Consider the following 24,556-nt stretch of genomic DNA (forward strand, 5'->3'; position numbering starts at 1 on the left):
ATATTTATTTTCTGCAAAGTAAAATCAAATAACTTTAATGTAAACATACTTAATGTTAATACATAAATACAAACTCAATCCATTGTGTACCATGGCACTGAATGTGTGGCAATCATGTAACTTGAAAATAACGTAGCATGCCAATAACAGAGGTTTCTAAATCAATAAATACATTTAAAAAGAAGAGAACAGCTCACAATATAAAAGCATAGTACTTGAAACCAAATGCTACAGTACAGTCACACAGGAGCTGTTCTTTAGAACTGTGTAGATAAAACAATTGTCACTAAGACTCCCTTTAAAAAAATAAAATGTTTGTTAATAATTATTATTAGATAAAGTTAGGTAAAGCATGCCAAATAGCACAAAATACAGTAGCTGGAGAATGAATATAATTTGGTAGACCCATCTAATTCTTCAGTATAGCTGTGTAGAAATCAAGAAGGATTTTCTGTTCCTTCTTTGAGCTTTTTTCTTTTTTCTTCCAGTGTTTGTTTAAATACTTTTTTCAGGGTATTGTAAACATATGGTCCATTTTCAGAATCAAAGCTTGTCTAATAAAAGGAAAAAATTAAAGTTCAGTTATTAAATAGATGTCATATAGCAAAATACAAAGTAGATGATGAACATTTTAAAAAATTTTAATTTTTAGTTTTCAAATGTACCAAAGAAAGTATGCATTTTATTATGGAGTACTTAATGTTTATTTTCAACTTTATGCTAACTAGACAGTAAAATAAACTAGTAAAAGGAGAAATGTTGTGATTGTTTTAACAGGTTGCAAATCTGTAGATTTACAAGAGTTTATGAAGCAATATGATGAACTTTATTTTGTTTTCCAAATAATTTCCCCTGCTGTATCTGAGAAGAAAGCAGCTCTGAGCTGAGCTGCTCAGAACTTAACCTGTCATCTTTACTAAACGACTCCAAAAGCAGAGGTACTGGTTATTTATACATATTCTGTATTACAGGTCCCAAAAATAACTAAATTACAGCATAATTTCAGAAAATGATTTAATTTGATGGAAAGACTCCAAATAGTAGAAAATCTACCAAAGCCTTTGGTAAGCTTCTCCAATGGCTAATTATTCTCCCCATTTAAATATGATCTTTTCCCCAATTTGAAATAGTCCATGAATTGGAAGTAATCTAGATATAGACAAATGATACTAAAGGATTAAGATGTATTGTCCGAGGCTCTAGTGACAGAACTGAATTTTGTTGGGAATATTTCCAATCTTTTATGTAGGCTGATTACTGTAAAATATAAACTCCAAAGTAAATAAGCATCAGCACATTAACTGTGAAGGCACTGCTGTAATTTTTAACACAGAATATTGCTCTACCCTTCACAATTTATAACAAATAAATACAAAATCATAGACAAGTGGTTACTTGCCTTAGTGAAAGCTTTAATAGCACGAGCAAGTAAGGCCTCCTCCACATCAGCTGGTAGCATTTGCAAGTTCACCACACAATGTAAAATACAAAGGATAGTTTGACACTGTTCCTGGTGGGTAAATGGAACAGCAGCTCATTAGAAGAAATCTTTTCAATAAAACATTTAACTTGCAATTTTTGTTAATAGCTGTTTAAATATCAGACTGTGCCTTCTTGTATTGAAACCTTCAGGTGTAGGAGTTGGGGAGGGAATTTTCAGAAGCCTTAAGAGCCTCTACATAATTTTTTCAGTCATGATGGGAGAAAGTCTTCTCTTGTAGAGCACCCCACAAACTGCTCTGGAAATTTCTAGGAGGCCGGGCATTCACCTGGAGGCTCGACTTTCAAGGCTTCCCAATGACACAGTAGCACTCATGTGAAGTTGCACCGTAAAGGTGAGATTAGACTTCATCAGCCCAGAACACTATGCATGTTAAAGGCTTTTATCCCCAGCTAAGGTAGGATGATCAGCATCTCCTTCTCTCCTAGCAGGTCTCCTTCACCATTAAAGGAAGCTTGCACAAAGACACCTGGGCAGTGCTAGAAAGGATACATAAATGGACGACAGTATTTTTCTGGTTGCTAGTCCCCATCCCTTTTCCATGGGAGACAGGTCTCCTCACTGGCAGGTCACTTAACAGTAAAGTTAAATTAGTTAAAAGAACAAATTACTAGTTCAGGGACTTCTGGGAAGATAAGCTAAAGAATATAGGATAAGATAATGTGAGATAAAATCAGTAATTATTTTAAAATAAAAAAAAAAATTAATTCCTTTCCCATACATTTATAACAGTTGTCAAGTACTTGACAAAAATGTAAAGATAAAACCATGAAAGGGTGGAAGAATGTTGTGTCTTCAGGAAGCAACATGCCATTTTGAGATGAAATTGGGAATTCTGAATGTCATGAAAATGGTGAGTGCACAGAAAGTTCTGACCACCTGTTGATTAGAAGCTGTATTATTGGGACTTCAGGAGGCTGTTAAAAGAGGCCCTATTTTCTCCATACTTCAGAAGCAAAGAATGCCCAAAGAATTAGGAAGTGAACTTGTGTAATTAAAAGATATAGAAAAGACCTTTTTTTTTTTTTTTTTTTTTAATCCTGCATCTAGCCCTTTGGAGAAAACACAGTTTAATGGTTTTGGATCAGAAGGACCTGTTTTCCATAGAGATTTCTGAAAACACATGGCCAGAGTTCTGACTTATGTAATGGAATTTGGCCTGGCTTCTGATTCCTTGAACTGGCAAATTCTTCCTATTCCTTGTCCCACCTCTGCCAAAGCTGATGGATTAAGATGTTTGCACAGCAAATATGACAACTATTAAGCACAGCTGCCAGATTTGACATTAACAAAAACCATACATAGAGTTCAATGAAGAAAATTTCTTGCCTTTGACTCTGAATCTCAAACTGCAGAATTTGCAGGTAAAGATGCTGAAGTTGAGCTTCCACTGAATAGAGTTCAAAGAGAGTATCTGAGATTTTTCTTATAATATTCATCATCTTGGCATTGATTACAACTCTTACCAAAATAATCATCATTTTGATTTTTAAAGATTGAAACTGCCTTTTAAAATGCAATTTCCTTGCCTAAAGGCCATAAGTAAATAGTTTAACATACTTCAACAAAATATATTTGGCAGTAAAATAATGATTTGACATATATAATACTTACCTTTTTCAGTAAGTTAAGTGCTTCTTGTGATTCTGTGCAATTTTTTGCCAACATGTCAATATCATCTTTGGATACAACAGGTTCTTTCAGTTGCTCTATCCAGGACCACATCAAGCTGCAGAGGATAAAAGGGTCTCTCTCAGTACAGATTTTATCCCAAGCTCCATCTCGAGAATTCAGTTCTTTCTAAAAATAAATAAATAAAATAAATGCATCATCTATTTACTTTTGCTAACATTCTCTTTGATTGTAGCAGCACTTGGCTGCTTATGCTCCAACATAAAAAGAAAACTTAGCAGTTATAAAAAATATATATATATTTCTATTTTTTTCCAAAGCATCAACATTAATCAGCAGTAATACAAGTGATTCTTTAAAACAGAAGGATGACATAAATAATACAGCTCAAACCCTCCTAATTATCTACTAGAATACATAAAACAGCTTTGGATTCCTACTTCAAAGCAAATGTTTCTAGGAGGATTTGGTTTTGAGGATAAGCGGTTATGTTTCTACTAAATTCTTTTACTTCTACACACAGAATCCTCTGATTAGCTATGAGAAAGCAGCTAATTAAAAACTTAAAAGCTTTTAAAAGCTGTAAAACAACATAGTTCTAACTTAAAAATCTATAGTACTTTTATGTTAGCAACAGCCAAGTTAAAACCACAGATAATAGCATCAATTTTCTTTAGTTAGTAAAGTGAATGAACATGACCAGGAACAATGTTCTGACCTCCTGTTAGGGACCAAAATGTGTGTGTTCATTTTGCTTACTTTTGACGGAACCAGCCCATAACTGAAAAATACAATCATTTACTTAATCAGAACATAAATCCATGTCCCTGTGTGTCATTTCAAAGGTCTCCAAGATTCCTTTCACTACCTACTGGTGGCATTTTTGCCATTCCAGGGATTAACCTAGGTGAAATATGCAGAACACTTAACATTAAATCAAGTTAAAAATTACCTGCCACATTTCTACCTTCTGCTTCACTTCATCCTCTCCCAGAAATTCATTTATATTTGCAAGTGCTTTAGCTGCCAAAACTCTTCGGGCTTCCAAACTTAATTCTGATTGCAAAACAATGTGTGGAATTGCCTCTGACAGATCTTTGCTAGTCTGGCTTTCATATCCCATAGAAAAGTTTGTTTTAGAAGAAGAAGAATCAGAGTCCTGAGAGGCATAGACTCTTCTCTTATACATATCAGTCTCACATTCTGTTCTATGACCAGTCTCTTTGGCAAAATTATGCCTTGGTGTTCCAGGTTCCCTGGAATTGTGGATAGATGCCAGACCTGAAGAAAAGGTTCTGCTGCGTTGTACTTCTTTGGTAGATTTCCTTCTGTGATAAAGTGAGGTTCCATCTTTTCGTCCATCCAAATTAAATTTACGTTGACTCCAGAATGTACATGTATTACGCACTAAGACTTCTTTGTTTAAATCCAGCTGAGGCTTTTGTCCACCTGCAGCAGAACACTCCTCGCTGCTGTTCTGCTGAAGTTTGTGGTGCAGTAATATCTGAGTAGGTACTGTCCATGCAGTTTCTCCTTGTTCTAAGAGAAACGCAGTTGTCCTTAAATCTGACTCACTGTAGCTTAGACGCCTTTTCACATGAGCGAGTGGCTGAAGGCATTCAGCATTCCTTCTTTTCCACAGAGGATCATATGCATGTGCCAGGGAGAAAAGAGCATCCTGGGTCTCAAAAGTAGCTGAGTGGGTTTGGGAGAACAAGTCAGATGTATCACTGTCCTGTCTTCCTAGCTCTTTATCTAGCTGTGTAGAGACCAACTGAGAAACAGTCTCTTCAATTTCAGCTGAGAGATCTGGTATATCTAACAATTCTGCCTCTACCACTTGTCTGTTTTCAGCCAAGTCTAGCAACAGTTTGCAAACTAGATGAATAAGTTTTGGCACGTGTTTGAGATGCCTGCTCTCATAACCATGGAGCAGATGTCTCTGACGGGTCAGGTACTGAGATAGTGTCACTGTGTGTGCCTTGGGCTCACAGCAAGCAAATACATTTCTCAGAGGAATTAAAAACTGAGTGAATTCTCTGATGCATAACAACTGCCCTCTAGTCTGAATAGAATTAGGCCTTTTTGCTCTAACAAAAAGAATTGCTTGATCAGCAGTCATTCTTGTTGCAAAAACTAAATAGCAAGCTATTAGAACACCTGGAAAATATAAAGACAAATATTAGCTGAAGAACTATCAGATTAAAATGAATATTCAGTAAAGATGTACAGGATAAAAGTGAATATAGGCAAAGATATAAGTTTTACGCCCTTTGTTATGTGATGCTGTTGTTAAGTAAGTACAGTTGCATTTGTTGGACTGCAAGATAGTAAAGCCATTCTCACTACACTTTTAACGAGAGCTAATTTCTTACCACAGTATCTGTAGCATTTGCAGCATTTTTGAACACCAACACGAAATCAGGAGCAATGCTGGCTTCTACAGGAAAGACTCGGGCAACGAGTCTTGAAAGGGCCAGAAGTATATTAAATTTCAGCTGCTCCATAAAAATCTACTTGATCTAACAATCGGTGGTAGGTTTGTAAGGGTAAACATGTAATAAATATGTTCAAAAATGAAAGTGTACTAAGTGAGTTTTTCCCATTAAAAGGAAGCTGTCCCATTTGAATAAAACAGAGAATTATTATATAGATTCAAAGATTTTCTAACCTTATGGGCTGTTGGTTTTTATCTACTAAAACTGATCTCTTCCTGCCTGTGACAGATTATTTTCACATATAAATTTGTTTAGCTTTTTAACCACTTTATAGGTGCACATCTTGCAATGATACAGAATTTAAACAAATGAATAATAATATACTACCAGAGACACTTTTGCATCTTTAAAAATACAGTTCTGTTGATTTTTGGAGTAGAGGACACATACCTGTCCGACCAAGTCCTGCATGACAATGAACAGCTACCCTCCCTTCCTGTAAGGCAAAAGCCATGACTTTTACCATATCGAGTATAGTAGTGAGAGATGCCACTCCGTAATCCTTCCATCCAAAATTATAAAAATAAACTAAAATAAAAAGAGAGAATTATTTTCAGTTGTATAGAATATGAAATTTTCAATACTGTATGCAGAGGAGAGATGACCAATGGTAGTACTAAAACAGCATAAAGGATCTTAGAATAATCTGACTACATAACGTTTGAAAGAGATTATTTTCACATTTCAAAGTACTCTTGCTATGAACATTTGATAAAAACATGAAACTAGTAAAGACTTGTCAAACTAAAATTCAGCTGGAATGTAAATGGTATAACAAAACTGAGTGATTCATACTAAAATCACTGAGCTATATGTAGGTAGAGCATAATTTTTACTTTTTTTTAAGAAATAAAAGCACTTCTTCAGTTAAAAGCTGTTTCTTATAGAGAGGCAATTCTTCTCATCTCACTGTAATATGAAAATACAAAAACGTTGTCAATACAAATATTCTAAAATCAAAGGAATGACCATTTTATAGTCTAGATAAGAAAATATGCATTGTACCAGAATTTGAAATACAATTAATGTTTTACATATTTAGGAACTAAGATGAAAAAAAGCTTTAACCAGCTGTCATCCTTTCTTTATTCCAAACACCTGAATATTAACCCTGAAAAAACACGATCTTGGATAATGTGTTATTCACTCTTGATTATATTTGCCAAGTTTCATTTTTATAACCTTTTTTGTGCAACATTTCTTGTATAGCTTCTTTTAACACACAAGAATTCAAGTCAAAATATCTCCAAGTGCCAAAATCAATAATTAATGAGGAACAGCAGCAGGAGCTAACTTACTTCCAGCCTCCATGAAAGCTTCAGGAAGGTAGGTGAAACCACTTTCTTGTTCCAGTGGATTCCCACAGCTTGCATGCTCCCCAGGACGCTGAAGGTTAATTATGGTTTTTATACCGCATCTTAAGCAAGGAACAGATGAGTCAAAGTATTAAATGCAGACAAAATCTCATTTTTCCTTATTTTCTGAAACACACATTTATTCTTAGAGGAGAATAAAACTTTACCTGTCTATTGTTAAAATGAAAGGATCTTTATCAACAATCCAAATCTATGTTGAAAGAGAAAATGGATCAGGAATTACATGAGTAATACCTACAATAAATAAAGACTAAATTTTTTACCTTTCAAATTGTTCAATAATGTTGTACTTTTCGATTAATTCTGTTGAGGGTCGAGCCGTAGCCAGTATGTTTTCTGTTATCCTGAGAAATTAAAAAGGTAGATAATAATGTCATTATCATATTTCTTGGGTATGAGTCTACCAAAATAAGAACACCATTTCATTTTCAAGAAAGACAGAAACACCTTGCTGATTAAGTAGAAACTTTATTTTCAAAAAATTCTACTATGATATATAGTGTTAGTGATAAATCCTGTTCAGCTGATACAGATATTACATATCAAAAGACCATTACTGGAAATACTGGTTCAAATGCCAAGCTGATTAACATATTAGAAGACTCCTCTGAAATCTGAACTCTGATCTATGTTTGGCCCTTTAAGATTTGTATGCTTCTGAATAGCCCACTGTTACCAAGAAATCAGTAATAATTTAAAGATGCATTTCATATGAATACTACTAATTATGAATATGCTTTCATTGAATACATATGTTATATTATTTCACCTTCAGTAATGTTTTCACTTTTGAGTTCTGTTATGAACACATTTTAATTCATTTGTATTTTAAGTCTTAGGAAGAATTATCTATAAATCAGATTTTTTTTTTTTAATTCATTATAGGTATTTCTTCTTTTGGATCTGAACCAAACTCATTGAAGTAAATAGAAGTCTTTTGTTGACTTTACAGGACTATGTACAATGGCCATTATAGTTTACTGCTAAGTGGTAATTCTGAATCAACCTGTCATTCTGTTTTATACTTAACTTAGCAATATTTGAGTTAAAAAGCAGTAAGTAGAAGCTTATTTTAATTGAATTCTCTCTTTTAATAAATATAATGGATGCAGTTACATGTAGTGAAAGTAAATGCTGCATATTACCAAGAAGAGTAGAGCCCTTTGATGGCTTGCTCTTGGTCGCTCCATCGAGCTGGATTTTCATACTTGCAAGCACGCCCACCGCATGCCATTGAACACTGCATATGACCAGGAATGACATGGCGAAGGCGCTCACCTACTTTAGTGTATTTTGCTGTTGGCCGCCTTGAACTTCCTAGGACACAGGCAAAAACAGATTTAGTATGGAAGCTTACAAATTCATCTCCACCTTAAAAGTTACCAGTTTAATCCTACATTGAAGAAGTTACAAACAGCATAAATATATATGGAATATATATTTAAGATTCATTTTTCAATACAGACTTAAAGTAAGGACTCTTAGGGAAAAAAATATTTGTTTGAATTACTGCAGAAGTTGTTTTTTCTCACAGTAACTTTGCTTTCTTCTGATGAATGTACAGGTGTGTGATATCCTTTGCAATAAAACAAATGTCATGATCATCTATCTGAAAACAAAAATACTTAGCACACCTTCATACATACACCACTGGCTTTTATTTTATCTGTTCTCTATAACTGAGCTGTTAGTGTGAAAAGCATATATTAAACCCTGAATAAAAAAATCAGTGAACACAATTTAATATAAAATACAGCAAAAAGCATTTTAAAAATCCATATTTTATGCATATATGTAAAATAGAATTGACAGAACAAAAGTATAAGAATTTAACACACACAGGAAAAACAGAACTGCCTACAGTCTTAATGAAAAGTACTTTACTTTTTTTTTCAGGAAAAGTTGCATTCAGCTCCTCAGGGCTCAGAGATGATATGGCCACCATAACCCGGTGAGTTGATGATGACAGTACCTCTACAGCTGAGCTCCGGCGCCTCTGGATTACGCGAAGAAGGGGATCAGAGGAGGAATGCCTCCGACCCTGGAAAAAGTTGCTAAAAATACTGGCTGCTGACCGCCTCCGGGGTGAGCCCTGCATGACTCCCCAACGGCAGCTACAGTTCAGCAGGGCTGCCGAAGATGCTCTGATACAAAATCCAAGTTGCTCAGTGCTGAAGTTGCACAGAGCTGTGCATCCTTCCGTATGATCTGGCAGCTCTTCAGGATAGGCTGCGCTGTCTCCATAGAAACACACAATGAACCACTGATGCCAGCTATCCTGGTGGCAGCTAAATGCTATATGAATTGATTCTGTTTGGGACAAACTGTTCCACTGCTGATGAAAATAGTTGCATTTCAAGTAGATAATTTTGAAAATGGACTGGGAACAACCAAAACATTTTCTATAAACAATGTGAGTATGTAAATAACACACATTCAGAATTTGCTAAGACACAAAATACTATATTCAAAAGAACAATCAAAATGTAGTTGGACACTGCTTTCTGAGAAATCCGTAAGTGGGAACATTATACTCCCCCACCTTTTGGTTTAACATTCCACAACCACCTCTCTCCCTCCACTTAGTTGTTCCAAAATGCATCATTAGCTCTGTAATGATTGGGATTAGTGTGTTCCTACTGAAATGGTTCAGTACATGATGAATTGTAGACTGTTCACTCTGGACCATTCATATCTTCTAACAAAACACAATTTGTTTTTCAAAACAAAAGGCTTATTTTTTTCAGGGCGCAGCTTTTTTATTAGCCAAAGCCATTAGCCCTACAGACTGAGATAAAGCAGATTATGGGGAGGAGAAGATGTATCAGTTGAGTGCTTTAAGCTTTTGAAGGTAGATATTAGGTGGCAATTTTCCTCCCACTTTGCTTCCAGTGTGCTAAGAAGGAGAATGAGCTGTCCGGAAAGATTGCAATGTTCTCAAAAGCACAAAATTCTCATGCTGGCAATTATATGGAGAACAGACTATAGCAATGTTAAAAAAATTAAACATCTAGAAACACCTATGAACATCTAGAACATCTATGTTAAAACATCCCTTGTTTGTACATTAGACTGTGTGTTAAAGATTCTGAGATGGGGGAAAAGAAAAAAACTATAACTTTGTTCAATAAGCAAATTAATCCTGTTGCATTTTCTTAAACATTTATACTATTCTGAGTCTGCGTTTGACATTTCTTTTTGGACTACGAAAGCAGTCCTCTTAAGAGGAATTTGCATTGTAATAGAAAGCTCTCTTCTGATAAAAAAATCATCAGGCAAAAATCTACTGTTTATTCTAGGTACTGAACAGGAATTAAGTGACTGAATTTTGAATACTGCATCCCTGCTATTAAGAAGACATAGTAAGGTCTTCTGTAGATACTAGGCCTGAAACATCAAGGAAATATTAAAGCAGATTCTGTTAGCTGTTGTCTCAAAATTCTGACTATTCTAATTCTACACTAATGATGATATCAAGAGCTGAGGGAATATTTAAATGGGCTTTTATTTTAGGGGTTGGGTGGAAGAGAAAGGAAGATGAAAAAGGCTGTTTCAAGAGCTTCCTATATCCTGTGACCATGAAAAATGTTTTTAATTAATTATATTGCTTTCTTAGATTTATTTCTTTCTCTTTCTCTTCCCAGAATTTTCTTCAGTATATACCAAATGCTGGTGGAGACAGAAATGAGCAAGATAAAATGCTGCACACCATTATTTTCCCATTGAATCTAGCAGGATTTGCAAGTACTCACCCAAAATAGTAAGTCATAATTATGTCCCATAAGAGTTTAAATATTTTCTTTGATTTTTGTTGTTGTTGTTGTTGAAGGTTTGTTTGTAGCTTCAGAGAGCTAGGCAGTTTCTGAACATGAAAATGGCATAGTTCTTTTGCTTAAGAGGTTATATCTGAGAATATGAAAGCTACAGAAAAGCTCAATGTGATAACACATTGTGGTGATGAATAAGTAATGCAATTCATTTTTATGTTATAGACATTTTGTGCTTATAATTTGGGAATAATATATCTATTTTTAATTATCTATAGAAAATTTTTTTCACAATTTTTCTAAGCACTTTCTATGAATATCATATTAGAGAAAATGATACCTGAATTCATATTTGCAACATATACACTGCCTTCTAGCAATGAAGAATATGGTTGTTCATTTTGCAGCAAAACTCCTGCAGCCATTGCAGTACCTGTTGAAACAGTAATATGTTTACTGTAAATCTACAGCAGAAGTTCAAAAATGCAAAATAAGGTGAGTGCCTGTCACTGACTGTAGAACTGTCCAAAGCTCTTTGGGCAGTCGGACATGGACTGTATTTTTTTTTTGCTGTACAGTCATCATAAAACAGGTTGGCAGTCTGTCCAGCACAATAGAAGTTTAGCAGATTGTCTATTTCTAGCTCTAGAGCTTAGCTGAGCATGGACTTTATAATTTGTGCTTTATATGAACAGGAGTCACTCAAAGTATTTAAGGTAAGGTCACCTTGATTTTCTCAAATTCTTCAAGGTAAACATATGACGAGAAATCTTGAACTGAAATCCTGCAAAGGGCAGTTTTGATGACACTAACAATATCATTAAGGCAGCACTGTTTCTAGATCAGACCATTTATAGTTTTAGTTTATGATTTCCAAGCAGACCATGGCCAAGTTATATGCCTTCTCTGTTCTTCTTCCTTCACTCCTTGTTTTTAGTATGTTGACAAGTTTGAAAGCACATATATGAAGATCCTCCTGTAATGAGAAATCTGAACACAAGACCTTGTCTAAACAGAGAACAGTTCTTCTCATGTTTTAATATGATTTCTAACACAAGGTAAGCCCTGCCCTGAAGAGCTTATATCTGACAAAAAAAAAGCTAAACGAAAGCAGTAAGGGTGAACATATTAATCAGTCACAGTGATGTTTAAATAAACCATTTATATGGATCTTGTGTGGAAATTCTTACCCAATATTTGGTTTATCTTACCTTAACAGAAAAATAGTTGCAATTATATATATAAAAAAAAAGCATTTTCATACCAAACCAAAATGTCTACACTATATCCATAACTAGTAAAACTTTTCTACATAGAAAAAACTCAGCTCCCAAATTCTGTGAAAATAATATTAGGATTCAGCAGCATAAACAGTGTTTTAAAGGACAGGAGATTTGCTTAAATAATGTTTATGGGGATGAGGTGGTATAACAATCCTAAACTGTGTTAAAAAGAGGTTTTAACTGCTTGTTGTTCAATATCCACTTTTTATCTATAATTCTGCTTGTTTTTAAAAATAATTTTTAAATAGATTCAAATAGAATTTCATGTATTCAGATATTACATTATCTGACCACATACTTGAATAAATTGAGATTATTCTTCCAAGAGTGCGAGTGGACTTCATTCCCCTTTACATCAAAAACCCTTAGCTCTGTCCTTTCCAAGATGCTTTATGGTAGGAACAGAACACACATACACATAAATGACCCTTTAACACTGCTGTATCAGTATAGAGTGGCCTCAAAGCAATGAGAATAGCAGCCAGTGTTATTGTTGGTGAAAGCAAGGGGCCTTTTGAAACTTCAGTGATGCCAAGAAATGCATTTCTAATGTAAATAGGTATATTATTAAGAATACTAATTAAGATTAATCTTAATGAAGATTAAAGAGTATCTGGAATGTTTTCTGCTCAGCTATTTGACCACCCAGCTCTGCACTTTTAAAGTCAATTGCTTAACAAATAGGCAGCAACACACACACACGCACACGCACACGCATGGGCAAAACAGCTATACCCTGAAAAGTCTCTGTCCAGGATATTTCCCTACAATGTGCCAGAATTAAAGCTTCAAGTCAAGTTATAAATCTGGCATTTCTAACATAGCAGTATTTGACTTTACAAACTACCAAATTTTTTTTTAACAAAGTTTAAGAGTATGAAGTATGATGCACTTCTTGGAATACTGAATAAAGAATATAAATTTGGTTTGGATAACTTAAAATTCCAGTCTCTTCTACATCTAAAATAGTGGGAAGTAGTGGGAAATGCAAATTTCTCCAGATGTACATTAGAGGACACATTGTAAGAATGAATACTGTATTCTAGAAAGTCTTCATTCAAAAATGTTGACTCCTGCAACAGTATTGCCTGCTGTTGTTATAACTTACTGATAAAACTAGGATAACTGAAAGTGAGTAAATCAAACATGTTTTGTCATTTTGTTTATTTATTTAACAGATATTCTGTATGCCTATTTATTTGAACTGCCCATATAAAAGTGGTATAAAAAGACAAAATGTCAGAGTGTTTCTGTTATCCAAAACTATTTTCCCTTTTTTTGTTTTTTATTAACCAGAATTCAGGTTGACAAGATCTCTTAACCAAAAAGGGAAGAGATGCAGATTAATGCAGAAGATAATGTACCTGTAGTATTATAAAATACAAGCAAGATTGTTCTAAATGGCAGAGGCAAGCAATGTATTTATTTGCTTTTTAATTAATTAGGCTCTCCTCAAATTTATTTCAGAAGATACACCAAATCCACACTTCCTTTTCTATACAACCAGTACAGTTCAAACTGACTTAAATATTTTGTCTGCGTGCCTTTCAGTTCTTTAAATTTCCTGCCTGACAGGTATTTTGAATTCCACAACGTAAGCAATGTTTCCTTGCATTTACTTCTGAAAAAAAAAAAAAAAAAAAAGATTGTGACCAAGCACTAATATTGCACTCCCTCAGCCAGAAGTAAGATACTCTAATTTGGGACAGGAAGTACTTTCAGCATTGATTTTATTGGAGAGGAGTATTACATTTCTATACAGATCAAAATAGTATTAAAATTAAAACTACTGCTTGAGTAAAAGAAACAACTCTCTCCTATTTCTTCCATGTACCATATATTTTTAGTTATTAAAAGATCCTCCTCTGCATTTTGTTCATCACAGTAACACTTGATACTCTCAGATGCTACCAAAAAATCAAGAATCCTGGAATATTATTCTAGGTCATGTTCTGTATTAGCTCTCCGAGGGGACTGAGTCACATACCTTGCGGCAGTCATATCACCTTCATCAGATCCACTATGTTATCTGTGTGACATGCATTTCTATTGCCATGACAGCAAAGAAGCTGGTCTTCTAATCTTGGTTTCACCATTAAAAAAAAATGGAACAGTGTCTTAGGTGATGTTCCATCTCTGTATTTTTTTCACAGGAAGCAATGTCAGTAAGCCTGCATAAACAACACAGGTAGTGTAACTAACACAGTAAAAATAGCATCTGTGTTATTGGCTGATTGAAGTAAATAGCAGTATCACATTGCCCAAGGAAAAAAGGGTCTCTTGAAATCGTGGTATCAAGCACAAAGGGGATATTTCAAGACGTTTATTTCCCCGCACACACACACAGTGTGTTTTTTGGATTCATTTTATTGTCCCTCTGTATGTATTTTTGAGGCTTTTTTTCCCGTTTGAGCAAACCAATTCCTGGCAGAAAGGATATGCTAGTTTTGTTGCCCATTAGTTGCACCACTGATTCACATGTTGCGTTTGATAACAGATGAGTAGTTGTCAGATCCTACTCACTGCTTCATCCATGCAGAGAGGTGGCTTTTTTGCAGTAGTCACACTGTGCTGTCATGGGTGAGATTCAGTTTGTGCATCCACTTGCTTTTCAGGAGCAAAGTAGCCTCTTGTCCATGTCATGATTTCCTCTGGAATAAAAGCGCTTCTCTTTGCAGAGATACAGGTCGAGTAGTAAAATGCCATGTAGCAAGTAGGCCAACTGGGGTATCAGTGGTCCACAGTGAAACAGGTTCTGCAACTAACTGCGGTGCAGGTTTACCCAGAAGGAGCATAGAGGAGGGCTCTGCTACTGGTTCACATGGTCAGGCTGCAGCATGGACCGAGCGGACTAGCAGTGGGGTAGGATTAGGTGCTGGTGGTGCCTTTCCTCTACAGTCTGGTAGAAGGAAGGGCCACAGGAGAAACTACTCCACACCCCAGAAGTGGCTTAGGCATCACCCTGCCTTGCAAAAAGGAAGATGCCTTTTCAGTATCTCAGGATCTGGAAAGTCTTCCTGGCTTCCAGTCACTGGGCAGGATCTTTGCTCCAGAATGAAATGAGAGCAAGGAATAAAATCATAGATTTTAGCAGCCAGAAAAAGAATTATACAGCCAAAAAGTGATGCAATAACAAGATGTTGGTCCCACGTGACTGTAGCAATTAATATGGTTATTTAATATATGTAACTATTATCTTTTACTTCAGAACACATTTTCAAAACAGACAGTAGAGCTTGTGTTCTAGACTGGGATGATTCCAGTTGTGCCAGTTCAGCTGCCAGCACGAGCAGGAATCCCCTCGGAAAGCTTCTCACCGCATTTCTGAGGAACTGCTTACTCATAGTGAGGTCCCATTTCTCCAGATCTGTGTGCATTTGGGTAATTTAGAATACGAGACAGATTACACATTTGAAAAGATTAATTTCATGTATTAATATGAAAAAACTTTGATAAGCAGTCCATTTTAAAATATCAATGTATAAGAAAAGCTATATTAAAGCTCATGTATATTCATACAATATAGGCAAATGCTAATGACTGCTTTACACCTGTCACGTAAAATATGGGGTTTGTTTTACTATTTTCTTGCTTTTTAAAGTCATTTGTTCTCTTCCCTGTTGCATTCACATATAAGTAACTGCCCAGTGGCCAAATTTTTAAAGGAACATAGTTGACTGCAGATGTAGGTAGGGGCCAAGTTAGCTTAGAACCAACCACTCAGCTAGCTCCAAGTATCAGTACATTAAAATTTAGTCCATGGCCTGATTCTGCAGGTACTTATCTTTATGAGAAACTTTGCTTTTGTGGGTAGTCCCACAGAAGTCAACAGGATATTTATCTAAACAGAAAATCATATGGGACAATGTTTCATTGCCAAAAGGCAAACTTCTGGGAACTGCAGTAATTAAGATGTTTTGTTTAATTCTTTTAAATTGTTGCTGTTAAATTTAAATTTGTTTAGTTAGATAACTAAAACTAAGCAAAAATATGGTAGCGTAAGGAGGATTGTTTGTATTTAATGAAATGGTAAAAGGCCATGGTTATTTTAAAAAGGTTATTAAAATATAAAAATATACAATATGCAAAAATGGTTATTAAATTATAACTTGCTCTCTAAATTCAGGTTTTAAATCTCTTAAGATAGGCAGATAATGAAAGTTTTTGACAAAAAAATATGCTAAGAGGTAGTTTGTCACTTCTACAGGAAGCACTGGTAGGTGAAATCATATTTCAAACTACAATAGACTATCTAATTTTAACATTGCCAAAAATAAAAAAAACACTTATTTCTAAAGTTTTCTAAAAATGGTAGCTAACTATTTTTCCTTAAACTTGATTAATATGAATAATGAAACAGAACAGTGTTTTAATGTATATTACAGGAAAAAGACTCACTGATATAAGGTATTTCACAAATATTTAAGGTACAATTAGCAAAAGACTCTAAGGCAGTATTTAGCATTGAGCGAACATATTTCAATAGGCACACAGCTCAATTCCCTAGGCTCATTTGAAACTTGAAATGTTTACTACCTATGAGCTAACACCAAACAATTGGAAAAAGAAAATAACACAGATTTAGAACAGAGGGAGGATAAGGTTATAATTTAAATACAGATAGTTTAGTTATATGTAATTTACACAGAGGGGCAATCCTACAGCTGTTGTAAAACTCCAGTGATTTCACTGGGAACACAACCAGAACTAATTTGTTATTTCTATACGTGTTTTTTCCTCTTCAGGAAAAAATATTCACCATCTGTTTTAGTAAAAGGTGAATGTCATTTTATCATTAAGCGTGATATTTACGTAGGACTGTAGCTGCTTACACATTCCAAAGAGACAAAAGAATATAATTCATTAGAAGATTATGTAGGTGTTGGCCTCGTGATGCAGTATTTGCTATTAATAGATTTTTGACATAAATAGTAAGAAATTGCAACCTAAACTGATGGACAGGTCTACCAGTTGTCTTGATTCATACTGTTTAAGTCACATCAGCTTTCTGTGGTAGTGTTAGCACAAGAGTTAACAGAAGTTATTTTAAACTACCTTGAACAGGCTGGCAACCAGTAATTACTATTGAGAATTATAAAGGAGATGATGGTGTAAAAATGAATATATTAACTGTTCTACAAACAAAACTGATGACTCAGATATTCTTGATCATGAATATCATGTTTACTAAGATAGTCTATCTGATTTGTGAGACTGACTACATGCAGAAGAGTGAGATATTGTCAGTAATGAATTTTAATAGCATTCAGAAGTGGAAAAGTTTTAAAATGGAACTTCTGCAATTCAGAGGAATTATTTTAAAATATCAAATAGTCAAAACCATAGTGAGTAAATTTACATGCATTTTAATAGAGATTTTCAATAATTTCAATTTAACCCCTTAGCTGTTGCCCAGCAAAAAGAATGAGTGATTGCTGACCCCTTCATTATTGCAGTATCAACCACAAGAAGTACGTTCAAGGAAAATTCACATTTACAGAAGAGAAGCTGAAGGATGTTGCCACAGTATTTCCTGAAGTTAATTGGATTCATGATGGTAATCTGGGAGGAGCCAGTAACTATCTTTTCTTTAACCTGAGACTGTATGTGGAATGCCATATAGACTATGCAGATAATCATCCCATAAACTGCTTTCTATAGCTGTCTAGATTTTAAAGGGATTGAGGCAAACAGGCCAAACCAATCTAATGTTTTAATAGCTGAATCCTCCATCTCTTCTTTCTGTTCACCTCATTTTCCTATTATCAACCACAGGTAAATATATATGCATGTCTAGTTGTGTCAGACAACTAAGCACATAATTACAGAAATAATTTTGTGAAGTTATATTAAACAGGGTTATGCTAATAAATTAATTTTGAAACACCATGAAAAGAAAATCATGGATAAATATTTTGTTGTTCGTATCTGTGGTTACATCCTGAACAAAACATTTCATTTCTCACCCAATATAGCATAGAATATCACTAAAGTATTTACATGTAGTATAAATTAACTGGATTAAAAGTAATATCTCAAAATACCAAAAATAAATATCTCTAAATGTAGTGGATGTAATCAAGTAAAAGCTCACCATTAAAAATTCCTCCCAATTATTTAGAAACAAAATAACAAATATTTGTATAAGCTTCTATGGATGGGATAGGTGTCTTATTTAAACAAGCAAGGAGCTACAGGAGACAACTCTCTCAAGGCTGATGCCAACAACCTCATTAATTCCAAAAACACTGTCTCAGCTAAACACCTGCCTTAATTTGGCCAGCAGAGAGATGGAGCATGTAGCAGGACTAAATTGTTTGGTTAGTTTTCAGAAACAATTTTATAGTCAGATTGCACTGTTTGTGCTGTGTACTGCTAATAAAATTCAGATTGAAGACGAATCCAAGTACTCCTTTATACAAAAATTAATTTACTGAGAACAGAGACAAATTTACAAAAGTAGTCCTTAAAATTACATGTCTAGCTTCTTAATAATCTTGCAGGGACAAAAAAATCCTGTGCATGAACTAAACTGCATGCCAGTCATTTTAGTAAACAGTATACATCATATACATGCGTGTATGGACATTTGGGCAAAAAAAATATTATATAAAAACTGGGCTTCAAAAGATTTGTGCACAATTCTGAAAAACATATTAAGGTACCTTCGAATCATGGTTATTCTCAAATTCACTCTTCTACAAGTAGCTGTTTTAGTTTACATCCATTGTTTGCCACGTGCCATGGTAAATATATCTTCTTACAAAGCTAGTAGTTGGTCATGGGTGAATGTAAAGTGAGATAAAATCCACACACAAAAAGTCTTTCTGGGAAAAATAAGCTGTTTTCAAGTGAGCTCTATTATTTTTTTAAAAAAGTCTACTCACACAGTTTTGTGCTTTAATTACAAAGAGAGAAAATAAATAGTTTCCTTCCCTGAGAGACTGTGTCTCATGAAGAAACCAGGAATTTCTATGTTCAATACATGTTTAATTTTCAAACACGTTCACCACCCTACATGAGTACTGTGTGCACCCAAGGTGAACTGTGTGCCAGAGCTATAACATTTTTATATTTATTTTTCCAAGTGATTATCTTATAGTTGAAAAATGTATTAATAGAAGCATACAATGGAAAAGTTAAAAAAAGCCTGTAAATATTTTTAATTGTATGACAAGCTATGGCTATTGCTTTGGATAGTGAGTCTTTGCTGATAAAGGAGGGTTTGAATAGACTGAAAAAAATTTGTGAGATGCCTTAATAATTGCCCTCTCAGCTGTGTTATACTTGTAACCCTGTTATTTACAACAGGCAGGTAATAGAGGGCATGTAATTTCATTTTTCTCTGCTGCAGTGTTTCTTATAGAACATGCATATTAAAATTCACCTTTAGGACTGAAGGAGTTCTGTAGCTGCAAATATAAGCTGCAGAATAACTTGTTGAGGAACAAACGTTTTAACTAAGGTGTATGTAAGTAGCTACATACTCCTGGTTCTGTAACCTGTAATGCAAATATATATTGTTAAAAATATGACTGAAATCAGGTTCATTATTTTGAACTTTAAGGTTAGAAGCTTAGGACTTGCAATACTGCAAAATTAAGTTCTGCCATTTAAACAACAACTAATATTAAGAATATATATTATTCCAACTACAAAATGATTTAAGTTTTCAAAATTCTGAATATTTTTTTTCCCTTTTGTTATTTAAAACCTGAACAGATTGTGCAGCTTGAAATATTATGTTGCACTTCTTTCTTTAATATGTTGGTATAAGCTTCAGCTCTAAACGTGCCAATCACCCCCAGTTTCCCCTGACTGCTGGTGGATCAGCAGTGCTCAGAACCTCTGAAAAACCGGCCCTTAAGGGTCTGTATGTGACAAGAACTGGTGAACAGCTTCACTCCCTCAAGGAGTCCCGTTAAACGCTAGGCTGTAAGCAGAATTGTGCATACACACACATCTTAATTGAAGTCTTAAGAATCTTAATTCTTCGTATATTTTGGTAATTTCTAAATGGGTACATTTGAAAGGCAGTCAGTGACATACTTAGTGATTACTTTCATATGGATAATATAACACTAGGAACCTATTTGATTCCAGAGGGTGTTTAATTTTTTGATGGTTTCAAAACGTGGTGCAAGAGCCTCCTGTTTTGCTATATCTATTTGTAGATATTAGATATTTGGTGGGTTGCCCCTTATTATCTGTTTCTAGATTGGTACTCTTCAGTATTAATGGCAGTTTAGTCAGCTACAGAACTTATTTTTTCTAGTGATCTGCCAAGTTTAGCTAGTTCCAGGAAGCTGTGCCAACCGTGTTTGTTCAAACAGGGTATGTCATCGTACTTTCATCAAGACAAGGTTTTGTGCTAACTGAGTATGACTTTTTGGGGGAGTTAACCATTAGGTTAAAATAATCTGCCATTTTCAAAGAAAGAATACACAGAGTAGGCGGGATGCCAGTGACTAAACTAATAATCTTTATATCTTTAGGCTTGGCATTTTCCTATTGAAACAAAATGAAGAATCACAAGTCCTCTGGAAAATTCTATTGAACTATCATTGCCATTCAAAGATGTTAACAAGTTTTTTAGGTAAGTAGAACAGGATCACTAGGCTTCTGGCAGCTTATCTCCCTAGAACTGTATGGGCTATCTCATGGCTACCTTACACTGGACTTAGCAAATCCACCTGTCCCATTGCCTTAGGTACTAATTATCAAATTAGGCAGGTAGAAAACTATGTCTCATAATGAGCTGGATGCAATTAAAATGTTTGACCATTGATAAGACTGCACTGTTTCCATTGCTGCATAGACAGAATTGGAACATGAAATTATACTACAACTTAAACTTTACTAAAACCTAATTTACTTTAAGGATAATGCTAATTTAGTACAAACTATATATTTAGATTCCTAGCTAGCTTTGAACATTTCCATCTTCACCTTTTGCTTTCTGCACTTCTGATAGCTTGGATAATAAAAAATCTATTAATGTTGCTCTATATTCGGGTCTCTAATGCTTACATTAAAACACTGCAGGCAATGTTGTAGTTTTGTGTAATTTTAAAACTGTATGAAGTTTTATTAAAGACTTTTTACAAATTTTGCTTTTGGATTAAATTTTTGACATTCCTGTCCCTTAAGTATAATGCAGTATCACACAGCAAATCAATCATAAAAGCAGGGTTAAAGACCATCTTTGGTTCCCAGTCCTAGACTATGCTGACAGTTATTTAACTATATTATAGTTATGCATATAACATAGTATATACATAGTTAACTACCTAACTAGTTATGTTATATGTAACTGTTACAGTTGTGAGATAAATGTGTGCTGGTTTTAGATGCCTAATAAGATCCCAGAGCAACAGCCTACCTATGATCCCCCTGCTCTTTTGTCATCTGTACTTCCTATATTCCCTCTTTTCGTGTTTGTTCCACTGCTAGTTAAAACTGTCAGTAAAGGATAAAATAGAAATGTAGTAAAATTGTAGGAAGAGGGAGCATAATTACAAAGATTTCAATTCAAAAGACAGTTCTAAAACTGAAGAATTGTATCAAGTATTACTTACAAGCTGTTCAATGGACTTAGACTTGCACTGCAAGTGGCTGCAAGCCCAGAAAAATAGCCTAGAACATCACTTTTTAGCCACAGACCTAGAAATGAAAGAAAATTCACAACTAAATTTAGATTTAAAAAGAAAAGGAGAGGTGTTGTAAGGCTGTAGCAACCCCAGTTAGCTCTACTTTGTCAGATACCTCATTTTCTGACTATATGACACAGTGGTGTCCATGTGCTGCAAACCCCTTATCCAGTAATGGTCTGGTTTGTGCTAGAAGCACTGCCTTTGAAGTATCCGGCAAATGTCAGGTTTTTGAAAATGAAGAAATTAAGAAGAAATCCTTCTTTCATAAATATTGTAGCTTCTGAAGAGCTACCATATATTAATCCAATTTGTGATGAACTTTGCAAATTAACTGTTTAATACATGTATAATTTCTAGGAAGCATCGGACCTCCTAGGCATATGTAGAACAAATGTGTAGTTTATGCACAATAAAACTTAGTTCTTCAAAAAGTGGCAGACTAGGTAAAGAGGAAATGCTAGGAAAGGAAAGTGGATCTAAGGTAACCCAGTCCTTTTATGTATTTTATTATTTGCCTTTTGCCAGGGAACAAAATGGCTGAGCTCCGTAACACAGGGGACTGTTTGAGTGAAGAACCAAAGAGGTCAAAGGAAGTTAATAAGGTGGCCAGAAATCAAGAGCTGCAGGTAGCTGCTCCTTCAGGTTGAGTATCTCCCTCTTGCTCCCAAGATAGGATTAAGCCCAGGAAATGCTCCAGAGTGGAGAGAAAACTGAGGAAATAGGTATGTTTTTAAAGTATTTTTCTAATTTATGACAATAACAAGCTACTTAAAATCAAGAGTAAACAGGTCAAGAAGCTTCTCCATGTTGTTGCAAAGATAACCACAGAATACAGGGTTGGAAATCATTTGCTTTTTGTTGCAAGTGTACTTAAGCCTGAAAGTTGTTTTCACAAAGAAATAAGGTATGGCTAGGAAACTGTTGGAGAAGGGCAGGGAATCACTGTTGCTTTGTGAGAAATGAGGAAGATTAGGGGTGCGCAGGCCTGGTGGCCGAGGCCGAGGCTGCGGCAGGCAGCACCTGTGCCTCGGAGGGCAGGACGCCCCATGCCTTCGATTTAATGCTTCTAACAAGGCAGTCGCTCTTTAAAAGCACATGTGGACAACAGGAAAGAGAGTGGTTTTGTTTGGAAATGTAGCTGCTTTAAGGACTGACAGCTTTTGCCGCGTACAGGTGAAGGGGCTGAGCGCCTTGAGGCCGGCAGTCAGCTTGGCCTCCTCTCTGCAGCGCGGCGCGGCCCGGCAAAGCAGCCCCGTCCCGGGGCTCTGTGAACTGCTGCTGGGCCAACCGAGAAGCGACTGAGAACATTACCTTCCCTAGCCTCAGGGTCAGCTGTAGTTTCCAGAGCTAATACCTGTGTACAGCAAGCATCTCTTGAGCTATGGCAAGATTCTGTCTGGCTGCTACTGTAAAAACTCTCATGATAATATTAAAGTAACCCCATGATTCCATTTAATCATTTATTTTAAAATAATTAAATGGCTTTATGCTCTACACGTTATTCCTAAAGTCCCTTACCAATGTTTTAATTTAATGCTTTCCATATACATTGCTTAAATTACCTCGAAGTTCACCTGTGTTGGTGAGCACACTGACTAGAAAAAAGAACTCCCTGTTGTAGCAACTGTTATCAGCTGTAGGTGTTTTAAAAAAAATTAGATAAAAATTGGATCTGAATTGAGTGTATCTTTAAAAAAAATCTTAAACTCTGAATGGTATATACTAGCATTAAAAACTTTTAGCATTAAAAATTAAATTAAAACCGCAAACTATACTCTTCATTCAGAAAAGTGGAAATATGTTGCCATCTATAAAGCAATCTTGTACCTCACCTGAGCACATCTAATCCATTTAATTTTGTCATAGTATTTGTATAAGCATTGCTTCCCAATAAGTTTCAGCCATGTCAAATTTCACAATTCCTACTCATGACTCCTCTCATTTGTAATTTTACTATTAAAAAAAATACTCAAAATGGTCACTGGTTTCACAATAAAGTAAAATATTTACTCAAGCACATGGAATAAACACTTCCGATGGATACCGCCACCCCAACAACCACATAATGGGAGATTACACTGCTAATTATAGCTGGGAGGTGACACACTTGCAGTATCTGGCCCTGCAGACTGTCTCCTTACTTTTTTCTTTGTTGTCTGACACATGGGGCTCTATGTATGCTTTACATAAACTAGTGATGAAAAAAAAGGGACTGGAAAAAATGCTTTCAAGCAATACGTAATTGCAAAGACTTAAGTTTATTTTGTGCATATCCTTTTGGGATTAATTACTGCACAGATGTGGTGCTCAGTTTTACTAGCTGAGGCACAGGCCTCCTGAAAGCACGATTCTTTCTAAGAACAGAGAATCAAGGGAGCCGTGCAAAGGGAAAATACTTAATGCTAGATTACTAATATGTTAGGTAATATTTTAGGTTACTGAAGAGTGTAGTTACAGCCTGCTGGCAAACCAGGAATAGCTGCATCTAAAAATTACCGTCCTGATAAAGGTGAAATGTGCTTAGGTGCCTTTTCAACTCTAAAGGGGGCAATCGGAGCTGCTTTTTCTAGGAGTTTGATCCCGCGAGGGAGGGCCAGAGGTAGCAGAGAGGTCCCGTAGGAGGGGGCGGTGTTGTCGCCCAGAGGGCAGCCCGCTCCCAGCACGGCTGCGGCCTGCCGGGTAACCACGAAGCCGGGCTCCCCTCCTCCGCCGGCAGCCGCGGCCCCGCGCGGCGGCCGTTACCCGCTGCACCCCCCCCCCCGGTCCCCCCTTCGGGAAACGCGGCGCAGCGGCCTCCCGCGCGGAGGCCGCAGGGAAATTGGGCTCGGCTCGCTCCGGCTCTGCCC

At 35.6% G+C, this 24,556-nt stretch overlaps 1 protein-coding gene and 1 long non-coding RNA gene across 8 annotated transcripts in view; one reads left to right on the forward strand and one right to left on the reverse strand.

Moving 5' to 3' along the window:
* Positions 1-24,556, reverse strand: part of PTPDC1 (protein tyrosine phosphatase domain containing 1) — a 24,939-nt gene continuing 383 nt past the window's right edge. Inside the window, exons 2-13 of one of the 7 annotated variants that reach the window (XM_026077023.1) lie at positions 21,636-21,720; positions 19,445-19,559; positions 14,045-15,099; positions 11,115-11,207; positions 8,153-8,324; positions 7,271-7,351; positions 6,930-7,048; positions 6,022-6,159; positions 4,086-5,293; positions 3,116-3,301; positions 1,400-1,510; positions 1-554 (exon numbers count right to left, since the gene is read on the reverse strand). In XM_026077023.1, coding sequence (XP_025932808.1) covers positions 438-554; positions 1,400-1,510; positions 3,116-3,301; positions 4,086-5,293; positions 6,022-6,159; positions 6,930-7,048; positions 7,271-7,351; positions 8,153-8,324; positions 11,115-11,199 — 2,217 coding nt within the window. In that variant the 5' untranslated portion in view covers positions 11,200-11,207; positions 14,045-15,099; positions 19,445-19,559; positions 21,636-21,720 and the 3' untranslated portion in view covers positions 1-437. Of the gene's footprint in view, positions 555-1,399; positions 1,511-2,689; positions 2,916-3,115; positions 3,302-4,085; positions 5,294-6,021; positions 6,160-6,929; positions 7,049-7,270; positions 7,352-8,152; positions 8,325-11,114; positions 11,219-14,044; positions 16,046-19,444; positions 19,560-21,635; positions 21,721-24,556 lie in introns of those variants that run through there. The other 6 variants (XM_026077033.1, XM_026077013.1, XM_026077043.1 and 3 more) reach the window with 6 other exon arrangements.
* On the forward strand, positions 10,659-11,819 carry LOC112971538. The gene is made up of 3 exons (XR_003255381.1): positions 10,659-10,767; positions 11,182-11,269; positions 11,712-11,819. It is a non-coding gene; the product is annotated as an uncharacterized LOC112971538 (long non-coding RNA).

Source organism: Apteryx rowi, unplaced genomic scaffold, assembly GCF_003343035.1.
Source record: "Apteryx rowi isolate R43461 unplaced genomic scaffold, aptRow1 scaffold_111, whole genome shotgun sequence".
Taxonomy (NCBI): domain Eukaryota; kingdom Metazoa; phylum Chordata; class Aves; order Apterygiformes; family Apterygidae; genus Apteryx; species Apteryx rowi.